Source organism: Pleurodeles waltl, chromosome 11, assembly GCF_031143425.1.
Source record: "Pleurodeles waltl isolate 20211129_DDA chromosome 11, aPleWal1.hap1.20221129, whole genome shotgun sequence".
Lineage (NCBI taxonomy): Eukaryota > Metazoa > Chordata > Amphibia > Caudata > Salamandridae > Pleurodeles > Pleurodeles waltl.
In genome coordinates, this window is record NC_090450.1 from 533,162,635 (window position 1) to 533,179,897 (window position 17,263).

Genomic DNA, 17,263 nt, shown 5'->3' on the forward strand with positions numbered 1-17,263 from the left:
AAATACAATAAAACCAGGAGCCCTAATTATGAGCTGCTTGACAACAATGTCCATGTGGGAGGTTAGAGTTTTATTAGTTGATTGGTTTTAAAATACTTTTTTTTTGCAAGTCATAGGATCCTCTTTTCTATATGTTTACAAGTTATATGTTATGAACAGGGATCACTAATGCATCCAAACAGATATACAGAGACTAACTGAAGTAACTTTAGAAGATAAAATAAATTTCCAACACGTTTTAACCACTTGTCCGTCACAGGAGGCCTATAAAGAGAAAAGAAACTTTAGAAGAAAAAATAATTCGGAATCCATGCAATATTTGATTAAAAAAGGTATCCAAAGTATGGGATGTATTACATTTTATACATGGGGTAAACTACCTACATTGCCCATGTTAAAAAATTAGGGGTGGCTGGAGTGAGAGAACTATGGGGCTAGAGGTAGAGACATAAATAGAAAAAGGGAACGAGAGAGAAGGAAGAAATAGTTAATGTGTGAGAGAGCTCAAGAGAGAAATAGAAAGACACAGGGGTATGAAAGGCTGCAGAGGGTTTCAGGGGGCTGGACTGGGGCCGCTGAGGAATGGCTGAGGTGAGAAATGACTGAGGATAACAACAGAGGTGGGTAGATCAGGCAGAGGGCTGTAAAGCAGTGCTTAATTTGTAAATAAAAAAGGTGCTGGTGCTCAAAGCGTCCCTCTTAAACAAGGGGCTGTTGCAATTAAAAGTGCGAGCACACAATACTGAGGCAGCCTAAACCTGAAGCCACCTCTGGCCTCTTCAGTCCATTTACAGCCACCCCCTACCCCTTCAGCTCACTCTTGTGGCTTCCTGCTTTTCCCCTTTCTGACGCTTTTTTTGTTTTTCTCTTCCTCCGTCTTTCCCACATATCTTTTGCTCGCAGTAAATGCTTGAGACAGAAAACTAAGCCCAGGCCCTCACCGGAAACAAGCACAAATTAAGCAGTGCTGTAAAGAGATGGAAAGGGACACTGTAAAATGAGTTTAAAGGCAGAGTTTAGGATTGTTCCGGTAAGGGGGGTCAGCAGTGAGTGTGTTCGAGGGTTGTAAATGAGATTGGGGTGGAAGTTGGAGTAGACCTAAACAGGTAATGGACATGTGGAGCATGAGAGGGACAGAATAAAACATAATAAGCGGATTAAATGGGTTAAGAGAGTGTGGGGAGAGGGATGTAGTTGACCGTTATATGGGAAGCTGAGGAGAGGAAAGACAGGAACGTGTTTACAGCGGACTCGGCGGGTCAGGGCGTTCCGCATTCCCTCACTATCTCGAGGCCCGAGATACACTCCGCTCCTCTGCCGACGGACCAAGCCTCTCCGCGACCGGCGCCCTGACCTAGAGAAAAGCAAAACAGTTCTCCAAATGTCTCTTCGACTACTGATTGTACTTATCACATCGGTTTCTAAAGCGGCTGCCGTGGCCGAGCAGAGCAACAAAAACGCGCCGCCATTTTGACAAAGACCTTGCTCCATCCTTGCTCGGTATTGTTTATACTGCGCCACCTCCTCCAAACCTCGAACTTTCACAGGCAATTGCAGCGAGCAACCCGACAAGAGCCATATGGTTACTCCCCATCTTCCGCTCCTCCTATCATCTTGCACACTCTGATCACCATGCCCACATCATTCAACAACCACCCGGGTGGTTGTGCAGCAAAGCACAACACCTCCAAATTAGGCACCTAACTCTGTATAGTACAGCGCAGTGGTTCTGGGATCCAGGAAGGAAAGGGGGCAGCTGCAACCCTATTACAGCTGTTCTTCTTTCGAAACCAAAGTCTAGAGGCCAGTTTTCCTTGCCTGCATTAGGGCCCGTGGCAACCTTGCAAAGCTACTGGGATCGGCACTCCCACACCCAGTTCAAACTCACCTCCCCCCACATCTGTAACAGCAGCCCTGATGCCTCCCCTCTCACACCCCCCTCACACACTTATCCCAACAAATAAGGTGCAGCCTAAGAATTTCTATCCGCTTTCTTGGGTCTCCTGAGCTTTAGGTCCGGGGTGTACCAAACACTAATGTTAAGAGACTTCAGAGATCTAACACCAAACTGCTTACAAATGTCTGAAGTGCTTTTACTCCAACCTCTGCTAGCTGGTCTTGATTCAGCTCACATCACAAGCTGCCCTAAAACTCCCCCAGACCATACATAACAATAGCCTCTTAACCAATTAACCCTCACCCCACCCCTTGGAACTCCGGCCAAAGCACCCTTCTTACACATGTAAAAGTTAAGCCCTCAAGGAAATGATAAAAAAGTGAGTCATTTAACTTGTGGTGGTTCTTCCAGAGCTCAGCAAGCAGGCACACATCCCGGTTAGCCACCACTGCCTTTTTAACGTGTCTTCAACATTGTACACACTTCATTCAACCAGTCAATTTTCAGCCCAAACCCCCTAAAAACCCTGTCTGGAATCTGGAGCACGTGAGAACTCCTGCACCACTACCTGCCTACCAGGAAGCCCGAAAAGCATATAAACAAGTTTTTGACACACAACTTTAACACTTCCTTGAAAAACACAACATACTTTATCCAACGTGGACCCAAAAGTAGTACGTTCCTTGCAGGTTGCACTGTAAACCTGTGGAATGACATACAAACCAAAATTGACTTCGAAGAATACGCGCCCCCCTGGTTCTGTCTCTTGCCTTTATAGGTCATACATTGCTCTAACAGTCTCTGGTGGAAATTCCATTTCCCCAGTTACAAACAGGTCAAATAGAAAAATTAGGCATATGGGTTTCTGAGAAATTAATTCTATATCGCCTACATAGTGACATACACTAAATATGAGAATAATACCCACACGAGGAAAAACATTATCGCAGAGTTTTACTTTTTTTTATTTTTAACCTATAAACACAGAATTCTTTACAGATGTGTTTGCATTTTGTTCCCACCAGTCCTTAGGTTGCAGAAACAATTCACTAATTATGTGATGGAACATGAAATTGTAGCATGTGTACATATATGTTGATGGCAAAAATTAGCAATTACCCGATTCCAGCAAATTCCTGTACCTTCTGTATTGCTCTAAACAGCAATGCATATCTAAAGTATAAAACGTCCATCCCTTTAAAAAAATACCAAATGAAAACAAATGACACAATTAGACAACAATCACTTACAAGAAGCAACATTAATGAATATGAATTCACACTGTAGAAATTCAGCTTAAGTCGAAAAAACCTTTAAACCACCGACTGGTAGGATATAGTAGAAACGATACGTTTCTGGTCAACTGGACCGTCCTTGGGGATACACGCAAGTTGGAAGAAACCCAAAGATGAAGGTGGCAGTCATAAAGCGGGCTAAATGAGACTGAAGGTCGAATATGAGATTGCTTTGGACAGACCTACCACATTTCATCGAAGGGCAATGTTCCCTAACACTTAGGGTGTGATTTGTGAAAAGGCAGTTGCTCATTCGGAAAGAACATACCGCTCTATGAGGGAGTGGCTGAAAAGAATCTGGACCGCAGAAAAATGCGTTCTCTCTTTTAGCACCCTCAAGGTGAATGCTAACGCTTGTTCTAACAAGAACAGATGTTATAGTGTAGCAGAGTATAGTAGCTTAGAGTGAAGTGCCATACAGAAGCATAGAGTGAAGTGTCACAGAAGAGAGTGCAGTGGCGTAGAGTGCCTTACAAAGGAGTGGCACAGAGTAGAGTGGACTGGAGTAGAGTGCATTGGCGTAGAGTGCAGCGGAGTATAGTGGCATCGAGTGCAGTTCCAGAGTGTGTAGTGGCATAGAAGTCAGTGGCATACAATTATGCATGATAGAATGCAGTGGTGTCAATTAGAGTGGTGTATTCTAGAGTGCAGTGGTGTAGGGTTGTGGTGAAAAGTACAGTGGTGCACGGTAGAGTGGCACAAAGTGCAGAGGCGAAAAGTACATTGGTGCGGAGTGCAGTGGTGTAGAGTGGCATACAGTGGTGCAGGGTACAGTGGCGTAGAGTGCAGTGGCACAAAGTGGTGCAGAGCTGAGTATAGTGGTGTAGAGAAGAGTGGCATAGAGTGGAGTGCTGCGGATTGCAGTGGCTTAGGTATAGTGATGCAATGATGCATAGTAGAGTGCATTGGCTTATAGTACAGTAGGTCAGAGTAGAGTGGCGTAGAGTTCAGTGGCAGAGATTGCAGTGTTGCAGATTAGACTGTCATAGAGAGCATTAGAGCAGTGGCATGGAGTACAGTGGTGCAGAGGAAAGTGCAGTGGTTTAGAGTAGAGTGATGTAAAGTGAAGTGGCAGAGTGCAGTGGTGTAGAGTAGATTTTTTCAGAGTATAGTGAAGTGATGTAGAGTGGAGTGGTGCAGGATAGAATTTAGTGGTGTAGAGTAATTTGGTGTAGAATGCAGTGAGAGATTGCAGTGGTGCAGAATAGATTAGAATGACATAGAGTGTATTGGCATAGAGTGCAGTGACGTAGACTGCAGTGTTACAGAGTGGCATAGAGTAGAATTGTGCAGACAACAGTGGAGTGGCCTAAACTGGAGTGGTGTAGAGTTCAGTGGCGAAGACTGCAGTCCCCTGGGCATGGTCATTGGGCATAGTGGCATGTAGGGGGGCACAAATCAGGCCCCCCTATGCCACTAAAAAAAATTAAAAAAAATACTTACCTGAACTTACCTTAATGTCCCTGGGGTGGGTCCCTCCATCCTTGGGTGTCCTCCTGGGGTGGGCAAGGGTGGCAGGGGGTGTCCCTGGGGGCAGGGGAGGGCACCTCTGGGCTCATTCTGAGCCCACAGGTCCCTTAACGCCTGCCCTGACCCAGGCGTTAAAATCCGGCGCTAATGCGGGTTTTTTAGACCCGCCCACTCCCGGGCGTCATTTTTGCCCAGGAGTATAAATACGACGCATATGCATCGGAGTCATTTTTTAAGACGGGAACGCCTACCTTGCATATCATTAACGCAAGGAAGGTGTTCACGCAAAAAAATGACGCTAACTCCATGAACTTTGGCGCTAGACGTGTCTAACGCCAAAGTATAAATATGGAGTTAGTTTTGCGTCGAATTTGCGTCGAAAAAAACGACGCAAATTCGGCGCAAACGGAGTATAAATATGCCCCAATGTGTGGAAATGGCATCACCTAGTGTATTGATTTGTTTTATCATATTAAAGTATTTGTATCCAACACACTACACCAGTGGCTCCCAACCTTTTGACTCCTGAGGACCCCCACTGAATCATTATTAGAAGCCAGGGACCCCCAAGCAATTTGTGAGATTTGAATTTCAAACATTAAAACAGTAATTCACAAAAAATACACAAACTAGTACACACTAAACAATTACTAAAATTAGTAAAGATATAATTATTTTAGATTGAAATATATGCAAAAATTGAAACGTTAATGGGAAGGTTGGCCCTGCATCTCCGCAACTAACTTTTCAATGTTTGTTTTTATTTAAGAAAATTGAATCCTCAGGCCAGATTCCACATTTTCCAAGGGATTTCTGTTCTTATTTTTTTTTAGGTACCTCAGATCTGAGAAAGCTTTTTGACATAAATATGTGGTGGGGAAAGGAAGTAAAACCATAAAGGCTTCTCATCTCTCCGTAGCCTCTCTGTCAAATGTAATTAATTTGTTTTATAGCACCTCTCATACGTGTGTAGGGTGTCTGAGCACTTTAGAGGGTACTAGAGGGTACTTTAGAGGGTACAAGGTGTAGGATTCACATGTCATCCACACCTGCAGGCATTTTCTAAGAGTGCTTGGTCTGGAGACGCACAAACTCAGGAATCAGAAGCCAACGCAGTGGTTAGTGTTGACTTTAATAATTAGAAAGTATTTCTATGCAAGCAAACCTTTTTTTAGCAGCATAAGGAAAATGAAATACTGGGAAAAAAACAACTTTCTAATTTGTACCATCCAGTTTGCATGAAGCTCTTTAATGGCAGTTCATAGCTCACTGTGCTAGATTACAATTGTACTGTAACAATTGCACTGTAATAAAAGAATCTGTGTGACAAAAGCAATCTCTGTGACAAAAGCAATAACCCACTGTGCTATTCACATAAAATACTGTTCTTTGCATGATACACGTTCGTTGCAGCATGCATTGTAACCATCTGTGCTACCTTTGAGTCAAAACTGCCACTGCACAAAACTCCCATCTCTCTCTAGCAGGTACACTAGTCACTATAGTTATCTTCACGCTTTTATTTTTGTCTGAAAGCTGCTGGTTGTACAAGGAATGTTGCAGTGCTTTTAAAACTGCCGAACAAAGGAAGTGATAAATATAAAACATGCATGTACATGTTTGCCAAGAGGCCACAGGTGGAGAAGTGCCTTCCTGCCTGCCCAGGCCTGCGGACCCCCTGGAAATGTGTCACTGACCCCTGGGGGTCCGCGAACCACAGGTTGGGAACCACTGCACTACAGAATTAACAAAAAGTGCTCCATTTGTGCTTTCTTAATTCTGAAACATTCTGAAATTCTTGCACAGTTCATTTAAATGGTGTTGTGTCGTAGGGAAAAACCCTTTCTCCCCCAGTATCCAGCAAGAGTGGTACATACATTCTCTGACTTTGAAGTCAGAGAAAGAAAAGTAAACACCCAGCTTTCATTGAAAACATAGCCTCACATTTGACCTGTTTTGAATGCACAGCAAATATGACAAGATAAGAATCAAAATTAAAGGATAGTTTACAGAAAGGAGCACCTGTGGAAGAATACAAAGGGGCCTAGTAAACGGGCTATGCTCCACGAAAGGGACAGCCTAAAATTAATAAAGCCAGCAAATACAAAGCACGTAAACGTGAGGTACGAACCACAAAGGCAATGGAAAGCAACGGGTGGAATGCATTCCCAGGGAAGCTTTCTGAATGTCCCTAGGATGTCTTTAGCAAACCAGACAGCTGCGATGTTCGGTAGGCTACAATCTAACTAGGGAAAGCAATCCTGCCTGATGGTCAAGGGAAACCTGACTTCATTAGGGCTGGCATGAGGAAACCACATGAGGAGGTAATGCCTCTTTCTGCACCTGTGCTGTGTATATGGGATTCGACGTGTTGTAACAATACTTGCTTCAGTGTGCTATCCTCTACTTGCCTCTCCTGTAGCAGCACTCAAGCCACAACAGTGACATTCCACAACAATGCAAAGATAACTCCTCATTGCAAACACAAACATAACCTTTGGAAACCAAAATACCAATGGTGAGTAGAGTTCAAAAGAGTAATCACGTTTCATGTCTTGCAGAATTGATACACAAATGTGCAGATATTGCAATTAAGTTATATTTGACCCATTTACCGCCATATTAGAATTCATTTCTGTCTTCTGCACAAAAAACCCTAATTCAATTAACCGCGCCTGAAACAAATGTTGCCAACAGTAATTGCTATCAGTTTTGAATACTGAAAAATTGTATTAAAAAGATATTCACAAGCCTCGTTAATACACAAAAGAGGTTGCATTGGGAAGCACCAGTGCAAGATGAGATCCTACTTAAAGCAGAATCTTGTCCTGCTTCTACACATAGGCCTGGGGCCCTATTTATTAAAGGTTCCTAAGGGGTTTGTGGATGCCTGTTTTTTGTACTGCTGGTGCACTGTGATATTACAGAAGGGGCTGCAGATACTTGTGCATCTCTTTCTCTAATATGGTTTGCATAGGAGCATATCTTGCACTGGGCTACCAAAAGGAGGTGATCCTCATTTACAGAGAGGTGTGGCCCAATGCAGATAACAGACTTCTTTGCCCCTTGGTGCACATACCCGCACAGGAACAAGGATGCTGTCAGGAGACACACTGATTGTGCGCCACGTATCCAGTGGCACATAGTCACTATGATAACCCAAGGGCACTCCTTTTGAGGTAGTCTGGGGGCACCAGACATCATCCCTGGCAACCTTGCTGGTGGGTGCAGTCACACACTGCATCCACCTGCAAATAATCACTATTTCCCTTTCAAATTGACATTTAACTCTTCAGTCTTTTTATGCGACGTTACTGTGAAAAATCTGCTATCCTTCTAAAGTTTTCTTGGGGACAGAGAGACCCATCACTCCTGAGGCTGGGGCCGCATCCTGCATTTGGCTTGTGGACCCCTCCTTTGTTCGAATTCAAACATAGCTGCCAAAGATTCAGATTGCTATGTGTGACATTTTCATAATTTCGGTGTAAATATGAGTGAAATTTCAACTAATTTGAGTGATACTTTCTAGCAAACAAAACCAAGCCATGAAGACAAGGGAACCATATAAATATCGTAATATATCATGATCCCATGCCTTCCATTGTACCCCAGCGCAACCCTGTGGCCTTTGATAAACACTACTCGGAGCATACCTAGCAAAGGGAGAGACTGGAACAAGGTTTAACCGCACTTCAGGACTTGAGTGTCATTCTCGGGCATTGCGGTAATTTAGGGAAAAATGACCGGAAAAGCGTTATTCTAACGCAAGATGCGTGACACTTGGCAAGGCTGATCAAGGACCCAAGAGGGCAGAGGCCCGGTGAGCACAGGCACACGGGCCGTGATTACCCCCTCGTAAGGGCGCAGAGCGGAGACCACCCGCACACTAGACTAGCAACTGAAGCACACGGAGCAATAACCTGCTGAGCTCAGACCCTTGAGAAACTGAGAAGGCGCAGAAGCCGACTGAGAGGCGCTGACGGAGCCCAGCGCAAGAGTTGGAGCAAAGCGGACGGAAAAGGTGATCAGGTACGAGCCGCACCATCTTCACAGACGCCCATGCGAAAGCCCATCGAGGGCCTCGGTGAGTAGTCAAGCCTGCCACTGAAGAGACCTGAGGAGGATGCGCGGGGGCGGAGCCTAGGCCACAAACCCTGAGGTTGCGAGGAACACCGATCCGCAGGAGAGAGCGGGAAAGCGCTTCAGACTCTGAGCGAAGAGTGACATTTTCCTTGACATTAGCTAGTTTGCCTCTTGTAGCGAACTCGAATGCTGACCACTGATACCCGGCAGTGAACCTGAGGGAGATCTCAACAGAAAGAGACTCGGTGGTGGCATTGTTGTTAGAGTAGTTGACGAATTTAAGAGATTGATAAACTGAAGCTGCGAGACAAAACAAATAGACCTTGAGAGTTCAGGCGGAAGAAGGGACATGAGACTTGAGAAAATTAGAGACTTCCGAGGGAGGTGGGGTGTCTCTGGTACAGCACTAATGCATTACAACAACTCATTAGTATTCCTTCAAAAGCTCTAGACTTGTCCGCAATATAAGTTAACAAAAATTGTGAAATGCGCATCTGGCCCTTCTTTTTTTCAACATTTTCATGGGGAAGACCCTCCTCAACCCATCCACTCCTTAGACTGTCCTAAAGGGGTCAGCACTGCTAAATTCTCATTCTCGCTCGATTGAGTTTGAGGAAGGTATGGAAGGTATTTACCCCCCCCCCCCCCCCCCCCCAAATGCCCCAACACACTCCTGCCCCCCCCCCCCCTCCCCCGGACTCTGAATGTTCACAAGCGGCCCACTAATAAGACAGTAACAAAGGAGGGAGAGGGGCAAGCAGGCACAAGGAGGGCACACTGGGGCAGGGAGGGTCATGATGCGCAGGCAAGGTGACACAGTGACAAGGAAGCATGGGCGAAAGGACCCGAGTCGCCAGTGTGCACGCGCGAGGAAACAGAATGGGCACTGGCAGAGGTGGGGCACGGCTAGGCAGCCAGAGAGAGCAAGGGAGGCGCGCGGGAATGGAAAGTTCACGGGAGGCAGCGGGTGCGTGGGAGCACCAGGGGGCAGGACCTCAGGCAGGGAGGACTCAGTGGAAGGATGGTACAGGGGTCAATGAGGAAGCCGGGCGAAAGATGCAGCGGAGGGTCGGTTCAAGGACATACAAGGGCACACACAAGGCTCAGGGGTACTCGGGAAGTAATGAACACAGGAAACACAAGACAGGCGCATGAGGCAGAGAGGGCCTAGAAGGTAAGAGGACACAAAAGACATGGGAACAGGAGAGGCATGGGGCAGAGACGATCAGGAGCATCCTAGGCAGGGAAGACACTGGAGAGCAGAGGGATGACGACGACAGGCAGACGGGGACCGGTGGGCAGAGGAGGGACATCAGACATAAGTTAACGGAGTCGCAGGAGGGTAGAAGGGAGTCAAAGGAGTGGGGGACGGTGGTACAATGGCACGGGTGTGGGTACAACAGACAAAGGCAGGGGGCCATCACAAACAAGTGTCAGAGATGTCCGGTAGGGTACTCTGAGATACCGACTGGGGGCGCTTGTAAGACGCGGGAAGGGGGGCATGGGGAGAGCAAGAGGTCTTCAGTTCCAGAGGTCACGTTATAGCCCATCTTTACCTGTAGTAATGTCTCACAGTAATGTTTTTACAGCTATTTGGCATTACCACTGATTGTATCTAGGAACAACCTCCACGCCAGGGTTTTGATGTCCAGCTCTGACCTTGAACTTAAATGATGAACAGGAAATCAGAGCTCAGTAGAGAGCCCTGCTGTCCAGAGGCAGAGCAGAGATGTCCTACTGAGGGAGAGAAGATCACAGGCACTGCCCCTTACATGTAAAAATTGCGATATTAGCACACAGTGCACTAAAATGTTTGCATTTTTAGTATGGTGTTTCCGGCTACCTACCCTTCTAACAGATCAGGGCCATAGAAGGGTCATTGGCCCTTCATGGCCCATAGGAAGGTTATTATGTGTTCACACTATGGGGCTGCTTAAAGCTTTACTTTCTCAGAAGAAAATAAACCCTTTTCGCATTGCAACATTTAAATATTAAAGGTGAGAACGAACTTTTTACTTGAAGACAAAGGAATGCAGAATAAAAAAGTAACGTTTTTATAGAGTGCTTTGTAATACACATTTACCATCTTGTAACTCTGTAAACACAGTTGTTACTCGTGTTGTGATCATTGAAGGGTTAAAAACGGGGTAATCCGTTAATGGATCTGACCTTTTTGACATAAAAAGTTACCAGAGTTCTCACGTTTCCCGATTCACTGTCTGAGATCTAATCCAATCCAGGTTATTGCATTCGGTTATTTAGAGCCTGTTTATAGCTCAAAGAATGAAAGACCATCAGCTTCAGAATGCTAATTAAATGAACGGACTTGGGTGGGTTAATCACCCATGGGCCTGAGAAACTTGAAGCTCTGGGTCAAAGAAACATTGCTGCTGATACAGTATTATTTATCAAGCTTTTTCACAAGCTTCACTGCCTGCTGGCTATGTTCGAGCTATTCAAATAACCAGGGCCGCTGGAATTATGCAGCAGAGGCGGGCCAAGTTATGTGGCAGGGTTGACACAAGTATACAGCAAGAAAAGGCAATTTATGTGGCGGAATGTAGCATATTTTGCCTCAGTATTACTTAATTATGTTGACATTTGTATACCTGATAACACTGTCTAGGCAAGTATTTCACCTTATTAGAACTAGTTTAAGACCAAAAATACATCAATAGGCACGTGTTGCCATACATTTAGTAACATTGATCCGTTTGAGCTAGAAACAAAACGTTTTTGTTAATATTTGCAAATTATGCAGAGGATGATGGATTATATGGCAAACGCGGCAAATCCATGTTTATGTGAAAAATGCCACAGAATCACATAATTCAAGTGGCCTTGCAAATAACACACATATATACATATAGATAGACACAAGGTAAGACACCCTCACATCGAAGAGATGTCAAATCTTCTGGGTTCTTTAACATTGTCAGTATCCTCTGAAGAAAATTGCTTTGCCAAGACTGACATAAACATGATAGAAAAACTATTTCAAAACGCACAGAATTATATCCGTTTTATTTTCTGAGTGTTTATCAGCATAAGTTGAATCTACCCATGCACGATTATGTTTATACTTCCTAATACAGTTTTCTTCACGTTGCTTGTTAAGTCTTAATGTTAAAACCCTGCATTAATGTTTTAAAAAGTGAAGTTAGTTCAACACTACCTGCACAATGTCTGATGTCTCAGAGGCAAATTCAAATCCAAAAACCGTCAATTCAGCCTTTCATTATTCCCGGGTCAACGAGCTTAGTACCATGTTAAATAAACCAATAATTATTGTGTACAAATATATTCCATCAAAGTGTTACGGGTAAAGTGCTGCGTAAAAATCAAATAGTAAATCACTTTTTGCACTAGGGGGTCTAGTCGCAGAAGCTTCTACAATATATGGGAATTAGTACTACAGGAGTATTATTTTATTATGTATTCTTATGTGCCTTTATAAATCAGCCCTGAAACATCCAGTTCGCTATTAGTAAAGGTGCAAAGAGGACACTTTCCTTAACTATTTGTACTAATCAAAGTTTATTTCAATTTTAAATGTCTTGGGGCCAGTTCACAAAGGCATGCAAGGTACATAAGAATACTACAGGTGTTGTACTTTGTGTGCTCTAAAATTTGTGACAAGACCCCAGTATGATTAAGGGCACTGCTGTTCCTGCTGTCTGTTACTCACAGCTAAAAACAAGTGTGTCCCCATCAAATCCATCACATTTGTCTGATGTGGCGACCAAAATAATTTGTGTCGCCTTCTAAAGATGTGAAGGAGTGCTTGAAATGGAAATATGAAAGTGTAGAATCACAAACTCCCAAAGTGCTGGTATGTTCCCACAAAAAGTATTACATCTCTGTTGATAAGTGCAGGTACTCTTCCATTAAAAGTATTGCATTTCTGCTGAGAAGCAGCGGCATGCTCGATGCCCCCCCCCCATTAAAAATACTTCAGACTGTGGAGAAGTGCAGATACTCTCCCATTAAAAGTATTGCATACCTGCTGAGAACTGCCGGTACTCCCCCATTAAAATTACTGAATCACTGCTGAGAAATGCTCATATTTTCTCCTTCATATTAAAGAAGTGCAGCTAATCCGTTCCCGCCCATTTATAACACTCGTCTGAACGCTAAAATCAGCTCTTCGACCGGGCAGGATCCTGTTTTAACAGTAGAGCCAGCGCCATACACCTGCATGCCCCTGCCTGAGTGGCTTGAGTTGAGGCCTACACCCAACCTTTTAGGGGGGGGGGGAAAGGGAGGGGGGTGACAACAGTTGATACCGGTGCAGTTACAGGAACACTACTTGTCCTGTTGTCAGATTTAGTATTTTCTTAGATTTTTCTTCATTTGACACAGACACATTATTTCAGTTATTGGCAGAATTATTGCAACATATGGTCCTGAAGAATGCCTCACACCTTCCTACAGGGTAACAATTAGGCAGAACATGTTGAACAATGACCAATGACTGGGTTGAAGGTTTCCCCCGGTTAGATTTACTGCTATCCCATGGGGAACACAGAATAAAGTTATTATTTTGTCCACCAAGAGGTGATTTTACTTGTAACTGCTTCGCACCTGCATGCTGTTCCGTCACCCACACCTACAGCTCACATTGGGCACCCCTCAGGACCCTCCTTTGAAGTGCTCCTTTCTTTAAGCGGGAAGTTGTAGCCCACACCGCGAGCATCTGCACAAGGTGTGAAGAGGAACCCTATTATGAAGCATGCCACTCAAGGGTGGGTGAGGGATTTTGTCCTTAACGTGGTAATGCACCAATAGGAACAGAGGCACCAATAATCCATATAATGGGAAGAGAATGACTATTCGACTCAGAGCACGTTCATCTTTGTGGGTTGTGAAGTTAGAAGGTAGACAGTGAGTAGGGTACTCTGAAAAGATCCAAAAGGTGCCTTTTTCCATAGAAAACGGTGCATGAAGAAGTAAGAGACCTACGTGAGACGTAAAGCAAGGAATACACACATTTTATGGGGTACCAAAAATCATTCAGCACCTTCATGTTCTAACCATAGGATAACAGAAGGCGGAGTCCAGAGAAAATGCAAGGATTTAATTTCTCCCTTAACTTTAATTGAAGAGGAAAAAGTTGTAAGCGGGACAACGCTAAATGAAATCTAATCTTGGCTTTCAAAATCAGAACTATCCCACCTGAGCACCTCAAGGCACTTCAACGGCAATAGCACCAGGCAGTGTCAAGGGCAGGTTGGTTGGCGATGTCACAGAAAGCCACCTACGACTCTTGAGAAATGTTTGAGGACATTTTCTGTGCAGACAGACCACAATCTACAACTGGAGCGGTGTGCAAAGTGCTGAGGAGGGTTAGAGAGATGTTCAGTATGTTGAAGCTACGTGTCTGTCAGTGCCTTACCACTTCCACTGAGCATGTGAATGTGATGCACACACACACCTCCATGTGTTTTAGGTCAGGCGCCCAAGCGCCACACAGCTTATTCCTGTGCCTGACCTTCCAATAAACTGGAGTAGCAGGTTTACACCAGCTGCTTTTGTATTAATGGACTCCATTGAGCCATCTGTGTGGAAGGAAGGTCCCACATTCCTCCATTAACGGGAGTTAAAGAGTGTATTTTCTTGTACGGGCTCTAAATGAAACTTGCATGGAGGTGGACATGCTTTAATTGTACTCCTAAATTAGGATTAGAGATGAAATCCTTTGCACCAATGTCCTGTCCTGCATGTATTTGGGTATTAACCCAGTGTTAACTTTGTACAAAATATCAGTTCAGTGACCCAAGCTCTTTCTTAGGAGTCTGCTGCCAGTGCAATTGAATGCCAGGGGTGCAAACTACCAAGATTTCCTACTCGCGATTTCACCTCATGACTCTCGTCCACCCCCCTACACTTCCTGCCTCTTTATCTCATGAATGCCAAAGACGCCTCGTCTTGATTTCACCTCCTGCCTCTTTCTTTCACCACCCTCTACTTCATGACTCTTTCTATCACCCTTGCAGGTCATTTCTTCCCTGCTGTGTCCCTTCACCACTGTTTTTTGTCTTTCTCTTTCATTCTCCCTTTTCTTTCCTTTCTCTCTTGCTCCGAGTCAAAAAGGAGTTTCGGAGCCAACAACAAGCACAAATTAATCACTAAGGAGCATATTTACAAGCCCCTAGCACCAACAAAGCATTGCTTTTTGTGATGCTCCAGTGACGCTGTGCACTGTGCCATATTTTGTGGCTTATCGCCACCTTGTAAATAGGGCTCCTTCACGCGCAGCATGGAAGGGGCGTGCAATGGGTGTTAGTATGGGCGTTCCAGAGCAAAACCCATTGCATTTTGACGCTGCCCCAGATTTACAAATCATAAATCTGTGGCAGCGTAAAAAATCTACACCACCCCAGGGGTGACAGCATGGTGCAACAAGGGGAAATGCTTTAATTTCTCCTAACTTTTTGCTATCTATGTAGCAAATCGCCATTGAAGATTGTTTTTGTGCAGGAAGGTGTCCCTTACTGTGCAAAAATAATCTACCAGCAACACAGCCATCCTTGCAACATGGTGCAAGGGTGGCTGCATTGGAGCTAGGCAGGTAATTTAGTGCAGGGGAAAACACAGGGATGCGCCATATTTTTGTAAATACAGGTCAACCCTGCATTTTAGAACTGATGCAGCACGGCGCTGCCCATTTTGGTGCTGCGCCAGTTCTTTGTAACTATGCCCCCGAGTGTTACAAGCGCCTGCAATGGAGGGATGGCATCTACAAGCTCCCAGCATGCATTGCTCTTTTCCATGGATCTGCAGCAGCCAGAGCAGGACAAACACAGGGTAAAGGGCAGCTGTGCCTAACAACACTGATGAAGCTCTACATAGAGTGACACTTGCTGCACCCCGAGGGATGCATTCAAGCGCAAATTGTCATGGTTCAGCTACAATTCGTGCATTCACAAATATGCACATGTGAAGTGTAGTTTTTTTCCTCCACTCAAACAAAAAATCCGTCTTCGGGAATCAGATCCATATTCATGCTAGATACTAGCATGGCAAAGATTTAACAAGAAAGCTTTTTTTTTTTTTTTTTTTTACTGATTTTAGCAAAACAAGAATAAAAATTGGTAGTACAAAATTAGATTGATGCCCAATTACCTTTTGAGGATCCAAGTTTGGTTTCACCACACTTCCTTCTGATAGGTGTCTGTGCAGCAGTAAAATAAATACCACCAAGGTTACTCTTTCGGCCACCATGTTTCCCCAATAGCTCTTGCGGAATTCTTTTTTCTGCATTCTTTGCTGGCTCTGGAAGGAGGGAATTCTTTCTCTGGATTTTCAAAAGGTGTCTGAAGCATTTGCTTAGCGCACTCAGTTTTATCAGAGTAGGCTGGTCTTGTTCTTGGCGTATTGTCAAAGCCGATCTGTTGAACTTTATTGCCGGGATGCCTTCCAAGAAATGCCAATGTCAAAGTAAATTTGAAGATTATGCAATTTTAAGCAACGTTCAGAGAAATCTCTTCCGTAAACACAGCTAGGCAACAACGCACAAAATGAGTGAGGGCAGTCCAACAGGCAGAGTTGGACTGTTCCATGTGGGGTTGTGAATTTTATTTGATGGTGATTCTGAAGGCCCAGAGGACAGGGGCTGAAGGTACATGTATATGCATGTGTGTGGGATGAGCAAAGGTCGTTTCAAGACATCGGTACTCTCAAGCATTTTTCCAGGGGCCAAAATGTTTGGTCTGTGATGTGACCATGGGCCGCATTGATGGCAGCAGGGAGGGGGTATGTGACGCATAGAGCATCTAGTAGTTGAATTGCATATATAAAACCAGAAACCGTGGGCTTAACCCCTGCTTCCCCACCGAACTAAACTGTGTGATCCTAGGCAATTGCTTTATTTCACTTTCCCTCCTTTTTCTTCATTATTGCATTTAAGAGAACCTCCAATTACATGACTTCAGGATGTGGGCTGTACAAAACCTTATTCTGTGTTTGTTTTTAATAAACTAGAATGTTGTTCATGTATAACAGGAACCCAGACAACTCAAAGCGTGCACATAACAACTGACGTGCCTCTTAGTTCACTATTAGTATTGTTGTCAGGGTGGGCTGAAGAATGAATGTTATTAAATTTATATTTGAAAAATATCACTTAAAAAAAAGACCTCCCAATGCAACAATATAATCCGATGTACTAAGGTGAACGCGGTTCTGCATGTTAATTTTTAATGTTGAAGAGACTTTATCATTTTTTTACACTTTTGCTGCACGATGTCTTCAATAATGAAGTTCCCATGAATAAGGGTGCAGGACACCTAAGTTACATTCCTTCTTTATCCTAAATTATCCTTTAAATAAATGCTTGCCTGTTTTTAAATTTAATTTTAATTTTGGTGCAGTCGAGTAAACAGCAGCCGAGTGCTGCTATTGACCAGGGGCCACATGTAAAGTCCAGGGGTGGGGGAGCACATGTGGCCCCCAGGCCTTACTTTGAGTATCACTGAAGATGAGATACGGAGCACGCAAGATCAAACCTACCCCATCA

The 17,263-nt window shown here is 44.3% G+C and overlaps 1 protein-coding gene across 1 annotated transcript in view; it reads right to left on the reverse strand.

The window, feature by feature from the left end:
* The window catches only part of LOC138265845 (growth arrest-specific protein 6-like), a 190,724-nt gene extending 174,661 nt beyond the window's left edge, over positions 1-16,063 (reverse strand). Inside the window, exon 1 of the mRNA XM_069213939.1 lies at positions 15,871-16,063. Coding sequence (XP_069070040.1) covers positions 15,871-16,008 — 138 coding nt within the window. The 5' untranslated portion in view covers positions 16,009-16,063. The remainder of the gene's footprint in view (positions 1-15,870) is intronic.
* Positions 16,064-17,263: the final 1,200 nt, after the last annotated feature.